General features: G+C 38.4%; 1 protein-coding gene across 2 annotated transcripts; it reads left to right on the top strand.

The window, feature by feature from the left end:
- Positions 1 to 855: 855 nt before the first annotated feature.
- LOC108099948 (lachesin) lies at positions 856 to 20,939 on the top strand. Of its 2 annotated transcripts, none has more exons than XM_017203625.2 (12): positions 856 to 1,055; positions 5,886 to 6,331; positions 9,322 to 9,428; positions 10,860 to 11,064; positions 11,153 to 11,314; positions 11,717 to 11,845; positions 13,673 to 13,763; positions 14,339 to 14,422; positions 14,641 to 14,750; positions 15,909 to 15,971; positions 17,580 to 17,861; positions 17,922 to 20,939. In XM_017203625.2, the coding sequence occupies exons 2-12, from the start codon at positions 6,217 to 6,219 to the stop codon at positions 17,981 to 17,983; spliced, it is 1,410 nt and encodes a 469-aa protein (XP_017059114.1). In that variant the 5' UTR covers positions 856 to 1,055; positions 5,886 to 6,216; the 3' UTR covers positions 17,984 to 20,939. The 2 variants fall into 2 exon arrangements, with proteins under 2 accessions (XP_017059114.1, XP_017059113.1); XM_017203624.2 differs by having other exon boundaries at positions 856 to 1,175.
- The last annotated feature ends 1,564 nt before the right edge of the window (positions 20,940 to 22,503 follow it).

Below are 22,503 nucleotides of genomic sequence, written 5' to 3'. Positions count from 1 at the left end.
TTTAGCTTTTATAAAAAAAACGAACTCTACTACTACTCTAATAATTAAATACAAATTAATGGAGAACGTTGGTGATGAAATGTTTGTAGAGGGAAAAATTAGCAGAGAATTATGTTTTATTAGCACAAAGACTTATTTTCTGACGCTACTTAAAAAAAGGTTATCCTTATATTTAATATATTTGAATAAATACAGTAAAACGCACTATATTAATCTTGTTTATGGAAAAGTTTAACCCAGGAAAATACCTCTTTCGTTAACGTTTTAAATTTCTTCCAAACATTTTCGACCGTTTGAAACCACCTCGGTTACCTTTGTGCACCTTAGCCAGGCTAAAAGCAATCTCAATCCCCCATAAATCCCCATTCAAGTTCAAGTCAACCCTTGTGGAGGCCTAAAACCACAGCGCATTTGCCGGCTCGTTCGTTGGAATTAATTTTGGCTTTCACATTCTTGGCCAATGAGATTTATGCGTTGCTTACAAGTTGTTGTTCCAGTTGTTGTACTTCTTTTACGCTCTTCTCACCCACATTTTTGTCGCAAAGAGCCAAAGTTCGGAGAACATAAAAAAAAGGGCGCAAAATGTTGTTTTGATTTGGGTTCCGTTTTCGTCTCGAATTTCCTTCTCAGCAAAAGCCGAGCGCACGTGTTTGGTTCGAAAAATCACTGCGCCTGCGCCAAAAACACTTTCGAAACTTAACGAAACTTTGGTAATGCTCTAAGCCGATGGCAAAACGAGTAAACACGAAACAAGCACTTCGGATTTCGGAAAGCCGAAGCATTTTTCCTTTGCCAATGAACCGAACCATTGAGCTGAACGATTTGAAATCAGTTTGACTCGAACTTGCTCCGGAAGTGGAAGTCAGCCCCGCGAGTTGCCACCAAAAAGCAAAAATTCGAATACAACACAGAAAATAAATCATAAATAACACATAACATAAAACAAAGAGTTTCAAATACGCGAAATTCCTGTTAGTGGTTACACTGGAAATAAAAACAAAGAAATTTAAATTCAATTAACCGCCAAAGTGTGCAACAATTAAAATATTTCGTGTGTGAGTGCGGTTGGTCATAAAAGAAAATCGTGCCGCAACAGCAGGCGACAATAAATTCTGCGGTTGGATCGTTAAAAATTCGTTTACCTGAATGCAGCGAAACCCAGGGAAAGCGAATGAGTATGGCAATGAGAAAGGAGGGGTTTCCCGTATTCCGCAATTTGCATTCGGGGGAAAATTCATTAAAAATACAGCTGAAGCAGAAGCTCAAGACGAGAGACTGCTGGTTGCTCACTCAGCCCTGTGCCACATAAATTTCACGGCAATCAGCCGGCGCTGCAAGTCATCCAAACTTCATTTGTTGCTACTTGGGTTCTGCTACTGCTCCGGCTGCTCCTGCTGCTCCTTGTAGGGCTCCTGCTGCAGGATCCCGGCTCCTGCAGCTGAAATATTGCTTCCATTATTTATGTTAAGTTTATGCAACATTCTCCGTTCCGCTGCTGCTGTTGCTGCAGCACCAGCTTTCCTCTCTCTTGTTTTAATATCCTCTAGCTTGTAAAGGCATTACTCCTCAAGCCGGCAACTAAGAGAAAACTCAAGTCTCACGGCATTCGGCTCCGGGTTTTCCCCGTTTTTTTCCGCCTTTTATTTTCGCTCGCCTATTTCCATCATTTGCCTCGTTATTCAAACATCATCATCTTTCTGGTTCATTGCACTAGGTGCGGCAAAGTACGGATAACAAGGAGCGCGGTGTTATTGCCATCGAGTGCATTAATAAATCAATTGTTTTTTTTTTGTTTTTGCATCTCAAAGAGCCCGTTTTGCTCCGGGGATTGACAGTTCGGTGATGGAGTAGAACGGAAATCTGAAATGTAATCGCTGCCAGACGAAGCAATTTGCCAAGAAATGAACTCTAATTGGGTTCACTTTCAAAGTTGTAAAGAGAAAAGGATAAAAGCGGCGCGGAGTATGCAAAGTTAAGGGTATTATAGAATAGAACTGGCTGTTTCTTAATATGAATTTCAAATACTTAGAGCTTTATTTGCTCTTTACTTTTTTAAATAGCAAGAAAAAAAAAAGAAGTTGCCATTCATCAAGAAAAAGATTTGTCTAACCAACCACACAGCCAACCACATTAGCCATTTTTAATGATGCTGAAAACTTTCAACTGAAAAGCAATCTTCAGATTCGTGAAAACTTACCATGAGCTGTTAGGTAACCAAAATGGACCACTGGAAATTGTGTGCCTGTGTGTTTTCGCCTGAAGCTTATAAGCAGCTTGGGGCTTTCGCTACAGATAGTTATTTTTCCCCTCGCTCGAACAAAGGATAATGGAGGGAAAACAAGAACATTTACTAATTAGCACTCCAAGGCTGCACACAATGAATGTAAAATTATCACATCGTTCTTGTGTTTTATTATTATTTTTGGTGGTATTAATACGAAAATAAAGAAAAAGGTTCCTTGAAAGCAGTAGTCGTAGAAAATTCATGGCATCAAAAAGAACAAGGTTTCAATGTTTTTTCTTGCTGCACTCTATGACATTGCATTGAATATTTTACTAAATATTTATTAGACTAGGGAATTCACATAGAGAAAATGTAAGAAATTCTTTTACTATCTTGATTTTTTAATAGAATAATTCAAAAATATTATTCTCACAAAAACTATTTTAGTTTTATATCTTTTTACATGTTTTAATCTATTTGCATTGCTCATTCGGCAGTCTGGTGAATCCATCTGCAAACAATTCCATTTGCGCTGGATGTCAGATCTGCAGAAATTGTTCAGCTGCCTGGCCGACAATTCTCCTGTCGCCGAAAGAGACAGGCTGAGTGGAAAAAGAAAGAGACGGTGGAGCTGGTGAAGATGACAGCCATGAATGCCATTTCTTCAGCTACCTCCAAGCATAATTTACATTGTGTTCCATCTTGAGTGCGCAGTTGAGACTGTCTTTTATGGTTTGTCTTGGTCTGGCTTCGGTTTGCTTTTTGGGATTTTTCCGCTTTCAGCTTTTGTTCCGTTTTTCGTCAGCGAAATTTCCACTTGTCACAACTGAGGAATTTTTAGCGAGCGAATGGAATACTTTGAGCCGCTAGAACGGAAACGCTGGTTAGCTACAATTTATACATGTCGAGCTTGTTAAGTTGTGATTGCGCTTTGGCCTAAAAGTGGACGTTGGCGTACTGATTGCATCATAATTACCCAACTGCCTCCGTCCCTGATTTTCTGATTTTACCCCCTAAGTGCTTTTTAACGAGCTCTCTTCGGTTGCTGCTGCTGCTGCCGTTTGCTGTCCGTTTGAAAAACGGACCAAAATAATACAACAAAAAATTTCAAGCGTTTGCGTTGCCCCCTTAATTTTCCCCAGTGAGCCAGTCATGGCCATTTCGCTTTCAGCCGCTCTCTGAATTCTGTCGTAATAATCTGCTACATGGACCCCATAATTTGTAATTTCAACCTAATTACTTCTAGCCCAACTGAGGGAATGTGGCGGTGGTGAAAGGGGAAAGGACCAGCTAAACAATGTTGTCCGCAATAAAATGTCAAAAACCAAAGCAAGGCAACCGAACGCCCATTTCGTCTGAATCACAAATACACACACACACATAGACAAAGGATAAAGGACACGCCCCTTTACACGCACATTGCGTATGATTTTAGATTTGTGTTGTTTGCTGTTGACATATGTTAATGATCTGACAACGTTTTCTAGGTCATTATAATTGATTTTTTATCTTTTCGAACCATTTTTGTTGTTCAATTAAAATTAATGGGAAAATAAATATATGAGTTTATAATTATTTATATTGACTGACATAATTGTATGTGTATTTTAAGTAATATTTACAGAAGCTAAAATTAAAGAATATTAAATATGATTTGCCCGTGACAATTATTACTTCATCTCCACCCTTTTGTTTAAGCTCACACAAAACTCATTTTTATATTACTTTAAAAAAGACAACATCAATCCATAAGTAAATAAATTTGATTCAGACAAAGTCATATTGATTGAATTTCACAAATTCATAAATCCAACAGTTTTATGCTTCAATGATTTTATTAAAAAAATCCTTTTCATTGACATTTAAACGTACATGCAAACATGCAAAATGGAGTAAATACTTTCCAAATGGTTTTACAAATCGTGTGCGATAAAAACTAAAATTAATAAATGCATATGCATTAATATTTAAATCCTTTGTCAGACAGCGGACAATAAACTACCGAAAATTTCGCAGCAGCTACAAATTTTTTTCGCAGAATCAAATATTTATATATTGAAGCGCCAACTCAGTTGAGTTGAGTAAGTGGATCAAATGAATCACAGTCGCTGGAGAGGAACTGTGAGGATGGGTGGGGATCAGGATGAGTCTGGCAATGCAGGAAGTTGATATGGAATGTTCATTCATATTTCATTTCGCAAAATTGTTCGCGACCGAGCCAGAGAGTGCAGCAGAAATGTCAGCCTAACCAGTCTGTAGAAGTGCATTTTAATGAAAAACAAGACCCGAAAACATATAGTTGAAAGTCAGTCTATTGTATGTCCTTTTTAGAGGAAATTGTAGGCAGATTAGGCGGTTTGTTGGGTAAAAGAAAAGAACATATTAAAATAAAATCTCAATAGTAGTCCGAGATTGACAGCAAAAAACCAAAATCAATTTAATGGAACACTGTGTATTCCAAATGCTGTCAAGCCCTTAAAAAAACAGCGGTTTCGTACCACTATTAATATAAACAATTTATTGCCAAACATTCTTTACTGCTTCGATAAAGTTAGTACAGCTTTTCTCATGAGAGTTTCCTCGTACTAAAGTGTAAAAAATGCATCAAACGCAATTGCAGTGCAATGGGAATGTCGCCATATAACGCTGGTAACAACGGGTAAAACAGAAATCAGCGGTCACCATGACGGTTACCATAAAAGTAACTGCTACAATGACACAGCCGTTACTGGCGGCCATCCATCGCCGAACAACGCATTTCTGAGGCCATAAAATAGTAACATCAATGGAACGCATTCATACGTGGTCATATAGTCGTGTATGAACGGCCACACAGACGTCGACTGACCGGAATAAAGTGCTATTAATAATAAATGTTGCATTGGCAGAGGGCAGAAGGCGAGAGGTGGCCAAATGAACTTGGCAAACCGAGGTCCGAAAACAACCAACGGCCAAACAACCGGCAGTCATAACCCCCATCATAGTTGGGGATTCCCCGCGTTGAAAACCAAGCTGCAATGCGTGCGCCCATTGTTTTCATTCCAATGCAATGGGAATTACCATTGCAATTTGAAGTATGAAAAAGTTCGATAAGAAAATAAACTTCTGACTAGGATTTAAAGAAGTAATTTTACTTAACTTCACAATAAAATCTTTCAGGGACAACTAAGTTTTAAGGATTTCAAAACAAAAGTTCGTAACAAGCTAATTTCAAACTTTGAATTTCAATTATATTCATATTTTCTACAATGGTTTTTTAAATAAGTTTCAGAAGATATATTTATAAAACAAGTCTAGGCAAGAAATTTGGAACAGATTTGTATTTCCTTAAAATATTTGTAAATATTTTTGAAGTGTTAATATGCATGAGTAAATTTGTGAAAAAAATCAATTCCGAATTGGTTAAAAATGGGTATTAATAGTTTCGAATCGTTTTGCTTTCACTTATTACTGGCGTAGTCAACGAACAACATTGAAAAGCCCAAGCAACAACAGTAGCAGCAGGAGTACAATGCCAAATGCCAGGACGACTGCCATAATAATAAATGCCATAATCCCCTGAAATCGGCGCTCCTCTGTGGCCATTTCTCCGACCCTTTCTCCGCTTTTCCCATGTGTGTCGGCTGCACTTTTATTTTTATTTTCATTGTTTCGTCTGCAGCAACAACAATAACAACAACAACAGAAACAATGCGCAAATGCAATCCGGCGCGTCAAGTGAATTAAGCGATTTTTAAAGCTTTACGCTAAATGAAATTTGGATTGCCAAAGTGTTCACTTGTGTGTGCAAATTAAATTACGCAAATCAAATAAATGTTTTAACGAAAGGCGAAATAAAAAATATAAAACCAAACGGGGAGAGAGAATCAAATAAAAATGTTGTTCAAAAAGCGCCAGCTACTGTGTAAATAATTCAACGAATATATGCTGCATTAAGCATCGATAAAATTAAAAATAGAACAAAACAATTACGAAACAACGAAACTAATAAAATGTTTATTTTAACGGTAATTAAATTGCTGCTGATAGCACTGAATATATTTCCCAGTCGCTTCACAAATCGACGGATTATGTTCCTCATCTACATGACAAATCTGGTGACGCACGGTAAGCTAAAATTTAATAATTTGTTGTTCTTTCATTATTATATATTTTTGTTGGGGTACCAATCCAAACTTATTTAAATTTGCGTACAAATTCAAACAAATATATTTTATAAATGCCACACATTTATTCTGGTATTAGTGTGTGATAATGATTTGCTTTTATAAATCCATAATTTTGTTTGTCACAAAGAAAAATAATTTGATAGCAAAATAACGTAGAACTTATTTAATGCCATACACAGTTTTATATTCGAGTGCAGTATGATAACTTTAACAAATATTTTAGAGACTTTTTTTTAAGTTAAGTCAATATATATCTTCTTCTGGAAGAAAACTAATAGAAAAACAAATATATTTTATAAATGCCACACATTAATTCTGGCATGTGATAATAATTTGCTTTTATAAATCCATAATTTTGTTTGCCACAAAGAACAATAATTTCCTAGCATAATTACGTAGAACTTATTTAATGTCATACACATTTATAAATTTGCGTGCAGTAGTTAACTTCAACAAATTATTCTAGAGAATTTTTTATAAGTTAAATCGATAAATTTTTTTCTTTTAAAAAGCTAATAGGGAAAACCCCGTTTTAATTAGTACTTGGTGTTTTTTTTGTCTATGCTTATATTTTCTTAGCCACTCCTTTACTCTAGAATTCATTAAAAAGCTTTTCCATACGCTCATATTTCCGCCACCGAATACGTGTTATTTTCCATGTTGAAACTGTCAGATCTGGCCATAATTTAATTAAGAAAATGAGACCTCAAAACGCCGCTTGTCCTCGGAGCGAAGCCAAAACTCCAACCCAAACGCAGGTGAAAGCCGTGAACCGTGAGGCAGGTGCAACGTTGGTGCCTACCGGCCAAAGGGGGCGTGGCTGGGAGTTTGGGGCGGGGAGGGGCGTGCTCCGACTGCATGACGCAGATAACACGGCAACACGGGCCCCATCAAGTTGGCCAGGAGGCAAACCATGTTTTTTTTTATACCTGGCATACGTAGTGTAAAAGGGTATGTTGAATTTCAGAATGGAAATTGTTTTTCTGGCGCCCGTTAAATGAAGTGCTCCTCTAAATGACTTCTTTAAAATATTCACCAGCTTTTAAGTGGCCAATATTAATTTGGCTTACAAACAGCACTTAGTTAGCTTACTATGTTTTTCGATGGAGACTTAAAAAGAAATTCAAATAATAAGGCAATGTAATTAATTTAAAACTAAAACTAATTGTTAATGAGTAGCAGCCAGTTGCAACGCTCCGTGGACTAGGAGCCCGGTATCCCACAGTCGGGGAAATAGTGTTCATATTATTTTCGCTTTTTGTGGAGCACTTCCGCGGCAAAGACAGCGGCACGAACACGAGCTGAATGCACAGAAAAGGAAAACCGAGAGGAAAGTTGCATCAGGCGGCAGCCTCAACAGGCTACAGACTACGTGCTGCCATTTCGCCCCAATCCCACTGCCACTGCCACCACTCCCACTCCCATCCAGATAAAAAATTGCTTTGTTTAATTATTTCATAATGACGCTGCGGTTGCCACTGTAGCTGCTGTTGATTATATTTGGCCTGTGGGTCAGGGATTTCCGGCAACAGCTGCTATTGCTCCTCCATCAACATTTGCACTTCTTTATTTTTATTACCGGCACACTCCGCTGGGCTTTAATGACTTCGTTATGGTTTCCATGGCGAGTGCTTCGCTGTGCCATCCCCACAAATTATTCATACGTACTTTAAAATTTTTTGAAAACTACTTTTGGAAGACATTTTTCCTTCGGGTTCAGAAGAAATTTTGAGGGAATTTTAAGCCTCAAGTCATTGGAATACAAACTTATCAAAACTTTTGCTTTTTTTTGATTTGCTTATTGAATAATTGGAAGCTTATTTATATATATTATAAATAATTAGTATAATAAACTCAGTCAATTTTTTTAAGTACTGCCACTTATAGAATAACTATATGTTTTTGTAGATAATCTTCACTTAAGGGGTTATATACCTTTTTTATTTTCAAAAAATCGAAAATTTTTTTATTGTTTTATCTTAAAGAACAACTCTTTGAGAATATTTTCCCAAATTTTCATAGAGATTCGAGCAGTAGAGAAAAAGTTACAGCGCTCCTAACCGCGCGCCTCGTAGCGGCTAGAACCGGAACTTGAAACTTTAAACGCGAATATCTCGAAATGGTGTTTCTTGAAAAATGACTTTGCGGTGATAACGATTGGCGGAAAACTACTAAGCCGATTTACTTCAAATTTTTTTTAAATGTTCGTAATGAAATTGTCTTGTGCTTGAACGATCGACTTTTCACGCAAAAATTTCTTTTTTGCCGAAATTAATTTTTTAGTGAAATTTCTAGAGACCAAAAAGCTCATTTTTAGCATAAAACGTTCCCGTATGCATAAAAAAATAAAAAATTTTTAAATCGTTCGTTCAAGCACAAGATATTACTCTAAACTAATGAATTTTTTTTACTTTTATGGTTTCAATTGACCGGTTCGACCAGGAGCGTTATCACCGCAAGGCTCTAAAAAAAAAGGCCTCTAAGGGAAACAGCCACCCCTTAAAAACTAATTGATATTTTTCCACGAAATTTTGCACAAACATAGTTAATAAAGTGTACTATCAAAAAATTAAAACACCCGTGTAATTAAATAATTGCTACATACCTAAAAAAAAATCCGAACTTTCCTCTTTTTTTCGACAAAGAAGGTATATAACCCCTTAAAAAAGTTGAAAAGCTAAGATGATTAGGTACACAAACCCCTTTCTTCACCATATCATGCATTATACTACAAGCCAGACTAATCAACTGTATGCGTATTAAGATTTCTAAAGCCTGTAAAAGGGTTTCACCACAATAGTAGGTTGACCGATTTCAAAATCATAATTCTTGGTCAGTCGTAGAACCAGGTTTCTTCAGTTGACTCTTTGACTCATTAACTAACTAACACTCCCTGCGGCACTTCTCGCCACACATTTCCATTCGCAGTCATGATGGATGAGCCACGTTTTGCCCAGCCGATACCAAACGTCACTGTCGCCGTGGGTCGAGATGCCAATCTGCCCTGTGTTGTGGAGCACTTGGGCGGCTACAAGGTGAGTGACGGGAAAGTGGGGAAAGTGAAAATTCCATAAAGGGGTGGAAAGGGGTTGGAAAACCCCCAAGTGCTGGGAAACTGGAGCGGGGAAACTGTCATAAATCGTGCGTAAACTGAACGCCATGGCCGAAACTCGGCCACTTGATGAAGGAGCTTGCAACCGAGACGGACACTGTCAAAAATCAATTTTACAAATTGCACAAGAACCGATGGCGATTGACTGACTGACTGACAGGCAGGCAGAGTGACAGACTTTTTGGGCACTCAATTGGCAGCTCAAGATAAAGGAGGCCTTTCAAAACATAACTCTGTAATACAATGGAAATTCTGCACTCGCCATCGATGACTTTCAGCTGTCATTAGCAAGTCGAACTTTTGTTTGCCCGGAGACACAATTTATGGGCTCCGGTCTGCGCTGCATACGAGTATATGCAGCTAATCCACAATAAGCCAAGGATACATCTCTGGCCAGGACCAGGACCAGGACTTTCTGGACCTCTGCTGCTCTCTCGACCGAACAAAATGGCTAGAAAATCACTTATCATTTATCTCCCTCAGCTGCTGGCACACAGCGGAGCTCATAACAAATCACAAATATTTACTCGCCATATCAACTTCATATAAAACACTGTCCCCAGGACGAGGACCCAGCCAGGACACCAGTCCTTGCTCCTTGCTCTTATTGGACTTTTGTCAACATTCGCCTGGACATGAGGAAAATTGTCGAGGACAGTAAGGCGAGAAACTCATTGCTGTCAGTGCTGCTGCTGAGGGCAAATTTGAAAAGTTTGCAGCTGACTCAAGGCCGGGAAAATCCTTCCACCAGAAAAAACACATCTCTCTGTTAAAGAGTGAGAAAATTTGTACAAATTAAGCTTTAATGAAGAAAAATCGTTCTGTATACGGATTAGAATTTAAAATTCAGTTTTAGAAATGTACTAAAAAAACATACAAGCCAATATTGCATTTTTTAAAAATTTAAACAACAACCATGCATACAAAAACCTTTTTTAATTTGCATAAGCTTAATAAATTAAATCCATAAAAAATAAAATGTAGATATAAAAAGCTCTTTAAAACGTTAATTCACAACAACAATTTTTTTGTCGGCAAACTATATATATCTTTTATCTTTCCGTGTATCATGTCTTTCGGTGCAAAGGCAAAGGAAAGCCCAAAGAAAGTGCGAACAGAAGGATAAAAAAAAAGTGTATTAAAAATGCGGAAACAGCTGTCAAGCTGGCTTTATCCTCGGGTCCTGCGTCACAACATGAAGTTCATTTATAATGGCAGGTTCTCCACATGAGTTTTAGCAGGCAGTCAGAATAGTTGGGATAGTCGTTAAAGACAGCCTTGAGGTCTTTTGACATTGCCTTGAAAGTTGGGCAAATAACACGAATCGATTTTGAAAATGACTCCAACTTTGCAGGTCGCTTGGATTCACATAGACAGACAAATGATTTTGACCATTCACCGGCATGTGATATCGAGAATCCCACGATATAGCATAACCTACACCGATAACACGTGGCTGCTGCACGTGAATCAGGCTCATCAGGACGATCGCGGCTACTATATGTGCCAGGTCAACACAAATCCGATGATTAGCCAAGTTGGCTATCTACAGGTGGTGGGTGAGTATCCCCCTATTCAGTTCAATCAATGCCCCTATTTAATCAACTGGACTCATTTCAATTTTAATTTGGTCCATTTGCATTGCAGTGCCGCCAAACATTTTGGACATCGAGAGCACGCCATCTTCGGTGGCGGTGCGTGAAAATCAAAATATCAACATGACATGCCGGGCCGATGGCTTCCCGGCCCCAAAAATCATTTGGCGGCGAGAGGATGGCGAGGAAATTGCCGTTGAAAAGAAAAAGAAAGGTATGTGAGATAGGGGAAAAATGTTTAAATTTTTTGGGTTAACTGAACAGTTTTGTTTAAAAAATAAAAAGGGTTTTAAAACAAAATTGCTGATATGAAGTTTTAAGGAATCAAAGTGTTAACAATGTTTACTTTAGATTAATATAATATATTTATAATCCACAAGAATAGCAGAACTTAAGAAATTTGTATTAAAGTAAAACAATATTTATTTGATAAAGTTGTATTTAAAGTATGGCAATAGGTATTATTTCGATTTATTTTATTTTTACTCTAATCAACAACTTTTAAATCAACCCTTGTTGACCAATTCGATTTAAAACTTGCAATGCTCCTCGGCCCGTTTATTTCCATGTTCTGGACGTTCACCTGCCGGCCAAAAAACCCCGTCGAAAACATCAGTTCTCGTGTACGATGGCGATGTCCTGCCGCTGACAAAAGTGAGTCGCAATGAAATGGGCGCCTATCTGTGCATCGCCACCAACGGAGTACCGCCATCGGTGTCCAAACGGATCATTCTCGACGTGGAGTGTGAGTATTCGATTATCGGGGGCACGGCCAACTTATTGGGGAATGGAAACCATTCCAACAGAAGAGTGCAATGCAGAGGAGCTGGGGCGTACATATAGTATTATATTAGACCGTAGTAGTTGGCCGCTTTTGTCAGCTTGGCTGAAACACGCGCGGGCACTTACCGGAACGCGAGGAGGCCATTCATCCAACCGGGCTATCCATCCATCTATCTATCTATCCGGCCAGCCCGGCTTACCGGCATCCATCTAGCATCCTGCAGGATGGAAGCTATCTGGTTTTCGTGCCATATTCCTTCATGGAGCTGCCTGTGCTTCGCCTGCTCCTCGTACCTGCTGCTCATCAATTTAACTGCACGCTCGTTGCTCCGGCAATGAGTGACAAACGCAGTTAAGCTGCCGCCATCTAATGCAGCTGATATATAACAACGGATACCTGTATAGAATACGCTGAGAAAAAAATTTGGAGAATCTTAATTGAAGTAATCTTGTTTAAAAAAATGATATCCTGGGTAAATAATAACAATAGAAGTAAGATTAGAGGCTTATTATAAAAATGCTTAATTTAAGCGAAAGATAATTTTATTTAGAAATTATAAATTAGAATTTAGAAACGTATTTAAACTCTCCTAAACCAATTTTCTCCCAGTGATTTTGGAGCAGGAGATATTGTGTCCCGTTTCTGGGCGTAAAAGTTACGCTGCCATTGCACGCCGTGCGCCAGTAAACGCTTGTTAATCCTAACGAGTTTCAGTCCGCCTTCCTTCCCCTCCCCGAATTCTAACTGCCCCCGACTACGCCCCTGCTGCAGGAGTATTGCCCCCCTTGACAATAATTCACGTCACGTACCTGCAATAAAGTCACTTGCCGGCGTTGCACGTATGACTTTGACGGCGTTTTTCTGTTTCGCCGTGTGTGTGCGTCCCTGTGTGTGTGTGTGTGTTTTTTTTCTCTCTATTTTATTATGAACGGTTTTGTGCGTGGCCGCACCGAGGGGCGTTGAAAGGGGGCGTGGCACCTGGCGGGGGTAAGCTTCCTCAAATTGCAGGTGTAGGCATTGTCAGGAGCGTTTAAAATTTCCAACTAGCTCGCTGCTCCTTTCAATTTTGTTGTTTGCCTGGATAAGGGGTTTTGGTTTCATGTTTGGAGTTGGGGCTTCGACGGCAACCCAATATACATTCTCGTTGAGGTTGGCTTAAAAGTAAGCACACATATTTTTGTGTTAAGTGAGATGGAAGGCTTAATATATTGGAAAGCAGACAAAGACTGATGTTGGGCGATTAGGTTTAATTTATGGGAATAATGGATTAAGTTTGAAGGGTAAAAGCTTAGAAAAGCACACAGCTTAGCAAAAATATGTTTTAAAAATATTTTTTAATTTTTTTTTATTTAGGTACATACCATAGTAATAGTAAGAGCAAACCTTTTGTATCTTGTGGTCTTTTCAATGCCTAAAACAATATATAGTGGCAAAACCAACTGCAGCACGTACCGCGTGCTAAACTTATTTTCTTTTGGGTAAACCCTCGTTTCGCTGACGTGTTGTCTTAGCCATATTGTATGCCGCTCCACTTATATGCTGGCTGTACCTCTCGTCTAAGTTTTCCAGCTTTGTCATTGCACTTTCATTTTAAGCTGGTGAAGAAAAAAAAAGCAGACAGACAGATCTGAAAAATGTTGAACAGGCGTAATGCTGGCGCTTATGCGTGCTTTGCAACGCCACCTTCCTTCGCTTTTCCAACCACTGGCGTTTTCCCCCAGGTGCCATTTACATTTGCTAACGTACCATATCAACCTATTTTTCCTTTTCCAACCCTCTTTTCCACAGTCTCGCCCATGATTTGGGTGCCGAATCAACTTGTTGGCGCTCCATCCGGCACAGATGTAACCATCGATTGCCACACGGAGGCGCATCCCAAGTGAGTCTCCTCGGACGTGTTTTTCTGTTCATTTTTATATAGCATACATTTCAGCTGTAAGCTTGAGACTGTTTTTTTGTATACTTTTTTGCCTACTTGGAAAATAATAATATAAAATCCTCATGAAATCTAAATTAGTAAAGATTGGAACAATATATTTTCCTTTTTATGTTTTTAAAAACTAAAAAATTGAAACCCATAAAAAAGTTATATTCTTTAAACATCCTATCTATTCAGTTTATAAAAATATTGTTTTTTGGAAACCTATAATTTGTAGAAGTGTATTCACGTTTAAAGTCCCAGCTTACCGAATTTTATTTTTATTGGCTTTTCACAAATTTTGAATTGCACGTGATTGCAGTTAGTTGTATGTATCCGTGAATATTTCAACTGGCCTCTGTGACTCTGTTGAATTTTGCTCATCCGATTTCTCTTTGATTTTGTTAAAATATTTACATTCATTTGAGAATTTGATTAGTTTTCTTCTTTCCGCCTGTCTGTGTGTGTGTTTGAATCACATACTCGTTTACATTCGATTTCATTTTAACTGCTGAAATGTTTTTTTTTCCCCGCAGGGCGATCATCTATTGGGTATACAACTCGGTGATGGTATTGCCTAGCAAGAAGTATAAAACCGACTACACGGAGAACTCCTATCGGTAAGTCAAGTTTGAAACAAAAACAGAATAGAGAGTATAAAAATAAACTACAACATCGAAAATTGTGTTGTTAAATATTTATCGTGCATTTGCACTTGCCTTTTGGGGGTCAGGTGCAAGTGCAAATGTTTTCGCCCTCGAACTCAAAAAGAGATAAGCTGGCGAGCGGAAAACGCCTCCATGGATGTATCCTTAAGCCCAATGTATCCTTTTTGCAGTGCCCACATGAAGCTGACGATAAGAAACCTACAATATGGTGACTTCGGCAACTATCGATGCATCTCGAAGAACTCGCTGGGGGAAACGGAAGGCTCCATACGTGTTTACGGTAAGAGCATTTGTATTGGTAATTTAAGTGCACTAGTTACGGCAAACACACAAGCACACACACACACACACACTAGCACTCACCCCGAGCAATGCAATATCGTGAGCCCTTTGTGGCACAATTTTGCCAAAAGCTTTTACCTATAGACCCGGAATCCTCACGACCCTCTATATGTGCACTATACGCTGTCCTCCGGAGCGTAAAACTAAACGAGCGGTGGCTCTTGGCTGGTGGCGGGTCCTATCTGCCCCCCATTCTAGTGCTCCCCGTACCACCCGTACATACCCGTTTTATCCGACCCACCAGCCCATTGAGTATAGTATCATCATACCCCGTGGCAACACGGAGACACATTCACCATAAACGTAAACGGAAAATAAAGGTGAATTTCGGAATTGTTTGACTTTGTATCGTTTGCTTGCCCAAGGAGTCGCCTCCAACATATACGAGTATGCCATACAAGCCGGGTTCATGTGTACATATATATGTATTGCCTGCATTTATTTATTTATTTTTTATGCACTTTGGCTGTTTTCGGGTTTTTTTCTTCCCTGTTTACAAGTTGCCGTTCAGCTTGTGCACATGGCAAATGCTAAATATGTACATTGGCAAAGGTTATCGCAAACATACGTTTGAACTTGGCTTATTCGTTGTTGTATTTTGAGTTTTTGTGTAAGTTAAGTAAGAACCGATTTCAAAGGTGCAAAGTTTTAATATTAACAAAATAAATAAGAGAAGTCATTTGTAGCAATTACTTTGGGATAACTATTAAGTTCAAAGTTAAATTGAATTTAGAAGTTGTTTTCCAGTCATTACTAAGACTTCACTGAGTTGAACTTAAATCTTAATTGCGTTTGAGTCGGAAACCCACAAGGCTTTTAGTTAAAAGTAAAATTTGTTTAATTTATGCACACTTTGAGTCGAGAAGCAACTTCATCTGAAACTCAGAAAGTGTGCGTTTGACCTTACAACTAGAGAAACCACACTCTTGACACAGTAAACCAATGAGCAGCAACCGACATAAATTCTACCGACATAATGTAATGAAAAACCATTTAGTATAATTTCATATATTTTCCGTTGGCCGTCTTTGCGGTGGCTGTTGCTATACGGCTTTCTAATTATTAATTATGCAATGTTATTCAATTCCATTTGCAGAAATACCTTTGCCATCCACACCATCCAAGCAGGTCACCCACACCACCGTGGAATCCAGGGAGAGTAAGTATAGTATCAGTCGGAGTCGGGGAAAAGCTGGGAAAATGTGCGGAATGCTCCGTATTTGCGCTTAACACATTCAGCGTTGAGCGTGAAAGTCACACCAAGCACACACCCAACACACTCACAAGCACAGTCACAAAGGGAAGGATACAGGATACGGCGAGCCACAAACAAAACTGCGAAAGTAGCAGCTAAGCCAGACAGATCCACCAACAGGGTGGCACTGAAAGGGGGGAGGTAGGAGGGGAGGGTAACCTGGGGAGGGGGACACGCCCACCGAGAGATAAAGTAAAGCACTTTTGACTATTTCAGCGACGGGGTTTTCGCTGCCCTTCATCGCCACTCACAGTCGAAGAAAACTTCATTGCATTTCTACATATCCTTTTTGTTTAAAAACCCATTTTCTTTAAAATCTTAAGAATAAATATATTAAAAATTCAGAGTTGTAAAAACTAAATAAAGAGTCCATACGGTTAAAAATTGCTTGAAGTTTAAAACTCAGACGGTTTTAAATTTTAAACTAACTAATAAAAAACAAATGCTTATTAGCATTTTGAAATTATATTCTACGGTTTTGTATAAGAAAATGTATTTAATATATTTTCACGCATATAGAAACTAAACTGGCTCAAAAAAACTGAAACTAAAAAAAAAAAAACATTGGCAGCCTTTTCTCCGTGTCCTTTTCGCCGGCTCCTGTTGAAATTCAAGTCAAGCAGAAAAGTACACACACTTTCCAGTCTCCGTCCGGGTTTGTGGCCGTGTCCTTTTCCCGTTCCCATGTCCGTGTCCTGGCTCTGGGCAAAGCAATATGCTGGGGATTATGCTGGAGCCGAGGAGGAGGATTTTCGGGGGCATTAGGTTGGAAACACATTTGAAACACTGCCGCAGACTTTGAGCCCGAGAGTTGGAGAGCAGAGCGGAGCAGAGCAAAAGACCAAACATATTTTATTTAAAGTGACTGGCAAAGCAGCGCGCGAGCAATGCAACGGAACCTAATCCAGGAGTCAGCCAACAAAGGATGTTATTGTTAGTGTGTGTGTGTGTGTGTGTGTGTGTGACACTGCACATGTGTGCGAGCTAGCGGGGCGAAATAAATTTTTTGTATCGTAGCCAAGATTTCCACGCAATTTAACTTGAAAACCATGTCGGGCTGGGGTTAAGTTTTGTTTAAGAGTCCGCAACTTCTGCTAGTCAATAGTGACCCACAAATAAACAAACAAACAGCGGTCGGCAAACGAGTGAACTTTCTGTCGATTTCCAACAACTTAAACTTTTCTAAGACTAATTTTCAAAGACAAGAACAGAGTTAAGTTTTTTCAAAGTTTCGCTCGGAACATAGTTTTAACATGTGTTGAAATAAAGTTTTTTAATAACCCAAATAAAAACATGTGCCTTTCAGCAAGCTGACGTGAAAAAGATAGCAACAATACCAACTAAAAATATATTTAAGTTTCTCAATTATATGTAAATAAAGTACTTTTCCTTTAAGTTCAATAGTAACAAACAGGAGATGATATAAATGCTCGGTTGCAGGAAGTCAAAACTAATAGAGTGACTACTGTATACTCGCCTTTTAAAATGTGCTTTCCAACTTTTAATCCGCAGACAATATCATACCCTCGTCACGCAACGACACAACGAAATCCATGCAAACGGATGTGGGATATGCCATAAAGAACGATTTATATCCTGGATCGGCCTCCTCGTCATCTTCGGGGGCAAGTTCCTCGGCGGCCTCCTCGTCTTCGACCTCAATGCAAACCTCTGCATTGCCGGGAGGAGCGGCGGGAAACAGTCTATCCTCTGTGGGTTCCAAGGGATCCCTGGCGATAGGAAAGAGCATGTTCTACACAGAACGACCACCGAATGAGTACGCATCGTCAGTGGGTAAGTGTGCAAAGACCACAGACCTCAGTGCAATCCCCATGTAAATCATACCTTCTCCAGCTGGCCTGCTGCTCCATAGAGTACTGCTGTTGGGCTCCGGAATCTATCTGACTCTGCTTTGAAATCAATAAGTCGCTTGAGTTACTCAATAAGCATTTCGAAAATGCAGCCAAAGGGGATCTAGAAAACGGGGGTTAGATTAGGTACATCTACATATTTCATAGCTGAAAGTATATCAAAACAAACAATAATAAAGGTAAACTACGAAAATGCTTCAAACTTGGCTCACTTCAAAGCTATAGGAATTTGTATAATTATAAAATCGAAAACTAAAGGAGATTAAGTATTTTGCAACACAATAAAATGCTCATTGTATGTATAGTATTTATAAACTGTAAGCTTAAAATAAGCCATTACATCAAACCTACAAAATCGGGTGAAGTATAAATTGTAAAATATATTAACTTAAACTTAAATTTAAGGTTGCATTGAAAGAAATAGGTTTATGCATATGAGTAAATTGGTTATTATAAATTGCTTTAAAGCAAAGCCTTTCTAGAGCGCGAATAGTTCTATAAATACTTTATTTACCTTAATGTTTATTTTAAAAGATCGCAGAGAAAAAGCAAACATCATCATATCAAGATTTAAAAGTTAAATAATTGCTTTTATTTTCAACATATCTCAAGTTCATATCTATAAATTTTTTACCGAAAAATGAGATGATATTTAATATTCCACATTTTGTTTTATTACTTGTGTTTTTAATTTAAGTTTAACGAATGACACCTCAATTAAAAATATTAAACTTTTGCCAGCAATTAAAAAATGTTTTATCAAGAGCGGATTTTCTCATTCAACCAAGGACAATATTATCAACCCCTTTTCGAACGGCAACAAAAAAATCAATTTATTTAATGAAAGAAAAAGTCGACGGGATGTCAAGGCAGCCACGCCCCCGCTCCGCCCACCGATGGTTCTGAATTTTCGTGACATTTAAACGCCTTGAAAACGTCATTCATTTTAACAATTTCGTTGCTGCCGCGCGCTATGGTAGAAAAAAATGCAATAATAATTTGCAATGCCTTGATTCCGCTTCCTGGCTTTCGGCCTGCTCGTCATCATCGTCATCGTCATCGGCTTTTGTGCACTTCCATCACTTTTTAATAAATGTGCATGCTAATTATATTATTACTCATACGACCCGTTGCCATGTGTCCTGTCTGCTCCACGCTCCACCTCTTTCTGTCACGCTCTCTCCCTCCGTGCGAAATACTTGCAATTAATTTCAGCATAAAATTGCGTGGCCTGCGGTCTCCTGGCCCCGCACTCTGACACACAGTTAACATGTCCAATTTATTGGCCATAACTCATGCCCGCTGCCCGTTGCTCGCCTGCAAGGAGTGAGTGAGAAGGATCGGATCGGATCCAGAGACAGACAGCGGCGATATCGACGGGGCAAAGAAAAATGACATTAAGGCCATAAGATATATAGCCCATTTGCATACAGGTTCATGTATATGTACACATTCATGTATATGTATAAACAAGGAGCGAGGCGCAGATGGGGGTTGCAGGTTAAAGGCCTGCCAATTTACTGTATTTATGCCCAAGCGCCGTCGTTGCACGATTTTAATAATTCAACTTGTGTTGCATAAAGTTTGCATTGACATAAACATAATGAAGGATGGAAAACCGCATGCGAAATGGCCTGGCCAACAGATCCATCCTCTTTCTCGTTCTCTCTCTCTCGCTTATTAACATTGTTAATGCCAAAAGGAGAAAAGCACATTCAGCGTTGAAAATATTGATAATCAACATTGTGCCCTGGATGTGTCGACGTCCTGACAATAACAAAATTAATGTATTTTATTTAATTTCCCCCGCAGACGAAGGGAACCGGAAAATAGGTTCGCCAGTGCAGTTAACTCGAACAATGCAGCTAATTAAGCATTATAAATGCAGCTGAAAAGACGACAGGCCAAGGATATATGACATTCTTTGGGGAGTCGTAGATTTTCCTCGGTCGTAAAATTGATCAATATTTATGCATTTATAATTTATTTAAATTGCCTGAATAATGAACTATATGTTCACGCTGTTTTCAGTGTTCATTTGGGGCTTCAATGAATTGTTCGTCAAATGTTTACAAAACTCAACCGCACATTTCGTTTTAATTAGTAAATTGCACTAATTAAAGTTTCAGTTATTATTGTAAATAAACCTTTTTAATTGAGGTCATAACATTTTTGATGTAAACACATACAGATGTAAATAAATGTTGGGGGTTAGCTACATGTAAATATAAGAAGGTATAATTAAAGCATCAAACACTCACTTCATAAAACAATAATTAAAAAATCATCCAGTAAATAATCAGAAGTACATGTAATAGTCTAAAACTCTGGCAAATAGTCTACATTACCAAAGAAAAAAATTATGTAAAGTTCGGAAAATAGAACAAACATAACTGGCGAAACAAAAAATATTTATAAAATTATATATGTAGTCCTTACGAAGTAAATACATTGTTTGTTGCCTGTATCTAAAAAAATAGCTGAACATCAAATAAATAATATGTAAAATGTTTAAAGCTTTTGTGCAAATAAGAAGAACGGATGTGTTTTCCTATAAACAAGTTGGCATTGTGTAAAGTAAATAAAAGCAAATAAAAATGCAGACAAAAATATATTTCTGGGTTATAAATTATTGGTAATTATTTATTTTATTATTATGTGAAATTTTTGAATTTGAAATCAAAATTTGTTATTTGTAAATTGCAAAAAAAAAATATATTAAATGATTTATTTTAATCTCAAATAACTTTTTACAAATTAGCGGACCAGTTCCTTTTCAATTCAAGAGGCAATTAATTCTGCAACAAAAAAGCTGAGCTGAGTTTTCAACGCTAAAATATTGTAAAAAAGCAAAAAAGAAATTAAGGTAAATTAAATTAATCTACGATTAAGATTAATAAAATTAAATTGTAAGCAGTTATATTATTATGCGATAATAATTAAACAATAAAACTTTAGGTGGATTGATACCAAAAAAAGAGAACCGAAAGAAAAAAACAAACAAATCAAATGAACATAAATAACTGTTGTTTCATTAAACCATTTGCATTTAATTCTAGCTCTCAATTATATGGGGGATTGCCCAATGTTGTTGGCTTTGGTTTTGGCTTGGCGTTTATGCAAATTTCCTGTTTTTCGGGGTTTGACATTCGATGGTTGGTTTTGGCAATCCTCACCGCCCGAAAAAACAACGTTAATGAGCGGGTTTATTTACATCAACAGCTAAATCACACACACATATGCACTGCCAATAATATGGATAAATGTCACCATTTGGGCGAGAAAATAATTTCCTATCAGCAGTTTTTTGCATACTTTTTTGTGCAGTGCAGAGAAGGCGGACCGCAAAAACCTCAGTGTGCGTCTACTAATTGTTTGAGTCACGCAAACAAATTTAGCACAAAATATGCTAAACACTCTCTGGACCCCGCGCAAGAAAAATGTTTAATAATTTAATGTTATTTGCATAGATTTCAGCCGCTTGAGCGTTGACGTTCAGCAATTAGCCTCGACACGCACCTCCTGAACTCCCCATCAACTGCAAAGTAACTTTATCAAAGGAGAACGGGATTAATAGTGATGCGAAAGGTAGAACTTTTGCTAGAATACTATGCTATACTATGCTAGCCTAAATATACAAATAATAACTGAAGTAGCGTAAGGAGCATATTTTTTCTAATAAATAAATATTAGCTACTCCAAAGTAAGTTGAGAAGAAGGAAAAACAATATACATGACAACACTGAGGCCGACAAAACGTTTCGGTAGCAAGCCCACTGCGTATACGCAATATTTCTGTAGCATTCCCAAAGTTCCTCACACATTTCGAGGGGTAACCACTTGGGCACACTAACATTATCATAATTACAGGGCTTGTCGACGGGGGGTCGGGGACTCCGGTGAGGACAAAACCGGGCCGGAGACACCTTGCACTCTTATCTGAAATGCCTGCTTTGCGCCACTCGAGAAACTTTTCAAAAGTCATTTAAATTATGCGCACAAAAGCGCGAAAATTATGCCATGGCGAGACGAAGATTCAGACGCCACTTGCAGCCACATATATATTATATACACATATATATTTATAAGTAGGGTGAAAGGCAGATGGGGAGGGAAATTCGAAGCGAGCGAGACAGAACCGGAAACCACATTTGTCGGCAAAGTTTTGCCTACAGGCAGCCTCTCATCCACATCGCAAAAATAGTTGAGTGCAAAAGCGTGGAGCACACTTAAGATAAGCTTGGAGCGCAAAACTTTCATCTTACAAATACGCGGAGCCCCCGTTGACTACGCCCCTGGCCCTTCTGAGAACGCATTCAACAAATTAATTCTGGCTTTGTCGCTGCAGGAAATATGTTTAATTTCATTTAAATGCAGTAAGTGCAACACTTTGGTTAGCTTTGCCCAGGCTCTGAATGAAGTGCTGGATTGCGGGGGATTGCGGCAGGAAGTTTGGGCAGGCGGATAGAAATCTTTGGTTGAAGTTCTTTCGGCTTACATTCTGTGCGGGCTGGGTAAAATCTGTGTAAAGGTCTTCCTTTTTGCCTGAGATTTTCTACATGTGT

Source organism: Drosophila ficusphila, unplaced genomic scaffold (genome assembly GCF_018152265.1).
Source record: "Drosophila ficusphila isolate 14025-0441.05 unplaced genomic scaffold, ASM1815226v1 contig_106, whole genome shotgun sequence".
Classification (NCBI taxonomy): Eukaryota; Metazoa; Arthropoda; class Insecta; order Diptera; family Drosophilidae; genus Drosophila; species Drosophila ficusphila.
Note: the sequence above shows the minus strand (reverse complement) of the source record. Positions and strands in the feature narration are given on the sequence as shown.

Coding starts and splice junctions, on each gene's coding strand:
- LOC108099948 (XM_017203625.2), top strand. CDS start 6,217: ATGTTTATTTTAACGGTAATTAAATTGCTGCTGATAGCACTGAATATA. Junction 11,315..11,716: donor CGTTGAAAAGAAAAAGAAAG/GTATGTGAGATA, acceptor CGAAAACATCAG/TTCTCGTGTACGATGGCGAT. Junction 11,846..13,672: donor GATCATTCTCGACGTGGAGT/GTGAGTATTCGA, acceptor TCTTTTCCACAG/TCTCGCCCATGATTTGGGTG.